Source organism: Panicum virgatum, chromosome 2K, assembly GCF_016808335.1.
Source record: "Panicum virgatum strain AP13 chromosome 2K, P.virgatum_v5, whole genome shotgun sequence".
In the NCBI taxonomy this organism is placed as follows: domain Eukaryota; kingdom Viridiplantae; phylum Streptophyta; class Magnoliopsida; order Poales; family Poaceae; genus Panicum; species Panicum virgatum.
Genome location: NC_053137.1, coordinates 2,838,122 through 2,840,387, shown reverse-complemented (window position 1 = coordinate 2,840,387; position 2,266 = coordinate 2,838,122). Strand labels below are relative to the sequence as shown.

Here is a 2,266-nt window from a genome sequence, read left to right as displayed (position 1 = left end):
CGCGCCCACCATCCTGGCGCGGTCGTACCGCGCCCGCACCACCTCCGGGCTCCGGCGCCCTCGCGCTCGGGATCGTGTCGAACTCGTCCAGCTCCTCCCTGTCGGGCGCCTCGCCTCCGCCATGCATGGACGCGCGCGGCCTGCGCCGGTACTTCCACACGCCCACGGCGGCGACGTGGAGCGTGACCGTCGGCACGACGAGGTCTGGGTGCCACGCGAGGAGGACCAGTACGGCGTGCACCATGGCGGTCGCCGTCGGGTTGCGCCACTACCGGGTGTCCTCCACCCAGCGCTCCGCGCGGGCGACCAAGGAGAGCGCGGCGGCGGCGCGCGTCCTATTGGCGCGCAGCTTGCGCATGCTGAACCCGCGCGGCTCTGCGGCGTCCAGCATCCCCGCCGCAACCTCGCACCGCAGCGCCAGGCGCGCCGCCGAGATGCGCGCCGCCGCCAGGTGCGCCGCTGGGACGGGCCGCAGGTGGTGCATCGCTGGCAGCGCCGGCCGGCCGTATGCGTGCAGCACGTCGAGTGTCAACGCCGGCGTGGCGAAGCGGATGACCAAGGAGAGCGCCGCTCGGCCGTATGCGCACGTGCAGCCGCCCTCCGTGCATGTGCATCGCGGCCTTCATCCCGGCTCTCCTGGTGGCCTCGTCGGACGGGAGGAGGTCGAGCCATTTGGACGTCACCTTCCTGTCGTCGACGCGCCGCTCGACAGTGGCGAGCGAGATGCTGGTCGAGCCGACGGGGAAGCCTCCTTGCCGTCGGCGGCTACCAAGAGCATGTCCCAGACGGAGACCTCCAGCGTGGGGCCCGGTGAGTCGGTGTCCGGGTCGCGCACGAACGCGAAGGTCTGGTCCCACTCGAAGAAGGCGCCGATTTGGTTTCGACGCGAGCGGCGATCGACTTGGGACTCCGCTCGGGTACTTTCCTTGTCCGATTTGGTTTCGTCAACGTGGGAAATAAAAGCAAGCACGCAGGGCAACTAGGGATCAGATCGTATCGGTGGTCTAGCTAAGCTCGAGGGTTTCGCTTTCGCCTACGTGTTGTGTTCCGAGGCCGTCCTGCACAGCAAATCCATCGGCATGTCCAGCGTGGCGCTGCTGCGCTCTCTGCTCCGGCGGATTCCCGGCCCCGTCAGGCCGCTGCCCCGTACGGGGCCAGCAGCCGTGCACGGCGCACCGCCGGCGGCGCCGCCGGCCTCACGCCGGCTCATGAGCACCGCCGAATCTCAGGTACGTACATCCTCCGTGCTACCAATTCAAAGATTGTACTAGTACATATACGGTGGCTAGTAAACACTTGTTATTAGATTAATCCGTATGCAATTGCATGTTTCCAGGTTGAATCTAGCAGCTGGAAGGCAGCGGCGGAGAGGCACCAGCAGAAGCATCCTTTGGGGGATGGGTTTGCTGCCGTCGAGGCCAGGATCAAAGCGTTCGACGAACAAAGCGCCAAGCTGCGTAAAGAATTTTACAAGAGCTTCGACGCTGCAACGCGAGCATTGGATGAGCAAAAAAGACATATGGACAAGATGAGGAAAGTTGCCAAGGCACTATGGGTTGTCTCCGCTGCTATACCAACGGTTGGAATACTAGCGATCGACTACTGTAATCGTGTCTATCAACCGTAGGATGACGGGGTATCTAGCTATTTGCATCTATCTAGTGCTTAGTATTAGACTAGCTAGCTTGTTTGTGATCAATCACATGCATGTACATGTGGGGCCATCATATATAAATCTTTCTTTATTTTATTTCGTCAATTGTTAATTGGAGTTATCCCCATCTTTAATTTCATGGTATTAACCATGTCTAAGAAGACAATGTCCAGGGATTATATATATAATAACTACAATTGCAGAGAATAATTGTTGTTCCAGTCTTATGCTTTGATTTGTGTCACATAGCTAAGGCAGATTTTTAGAGGTAAAAATTTTGCATGGGTGGATTGTAACGCGAGACGAATCTAATGAGATTAATTAACCCATGATTCATTCATAATTAGCGAATGACCACTGTAGCATCATTGTTGCAAAACATGGATTAAGTAGTCTCATTAGATTCATCTAGCAATATACAACCCATTCGTATAAAAAAATTTGTAAGTAGATTTTTTTTAATACTCTATGCATGTATCCAACCATTCGATGTGATGTTTTTTGGTGTAAATTTTATAGATCTATAAACATGGACTAAACACAACGTTTGTAACAGTATCGTTCTCTCCACGATAATTTCGAACCCATCTGTTTCAAGTCCATACCGCCAAA

General features: G+C 55.8%; 1 protein-coding gene across 1 annotated transcript; it reads left to right on the top strand.

Moving 5' to 3' along the window:
- Positions 1 to 876: 876 nt before the first annotated feature.
- On the top strand, positions 877 to 1,856 carry LOC120695837. Its single transcript, XM_039979062.1, has 2 exons — positions 877 to 1,229; positions 1,337 to 1,856. The coding sequence occupies exons 1-2, from the start codon at positions 1,080 to 1,082 to the stop codon at positions 1,625 to 1,627; spliced, it is 441 nt and encodes a 146-aa protein (XP_039834996.1). The 5' UTR covers positions 877 to 1,079; the 3' UTR covers positions 1,628 to 1,856.
- Positions 1,857 to 2,266: the final 410 nt, after the last annotated feature.

What these genes read in the sequence shown, in the direction of transcription:
- LOC120695837 (XM_039979062.1), top strand. Translation starts at nt 1,080, where the DNA reads ATGTCCAGCGTGGCGCTGCTGCGCTCTCTGCTCCGGCGGATTCCCGGC. An exon ending in TGAGCACCGCCGAATCTCAG is followed by an intron (nt 1,230 to 1,336) that starts GTACGTACATCC and finishes GCATGTTTCCAG; the next exon opens with GTTGAATCTAGCAGCTGGAA.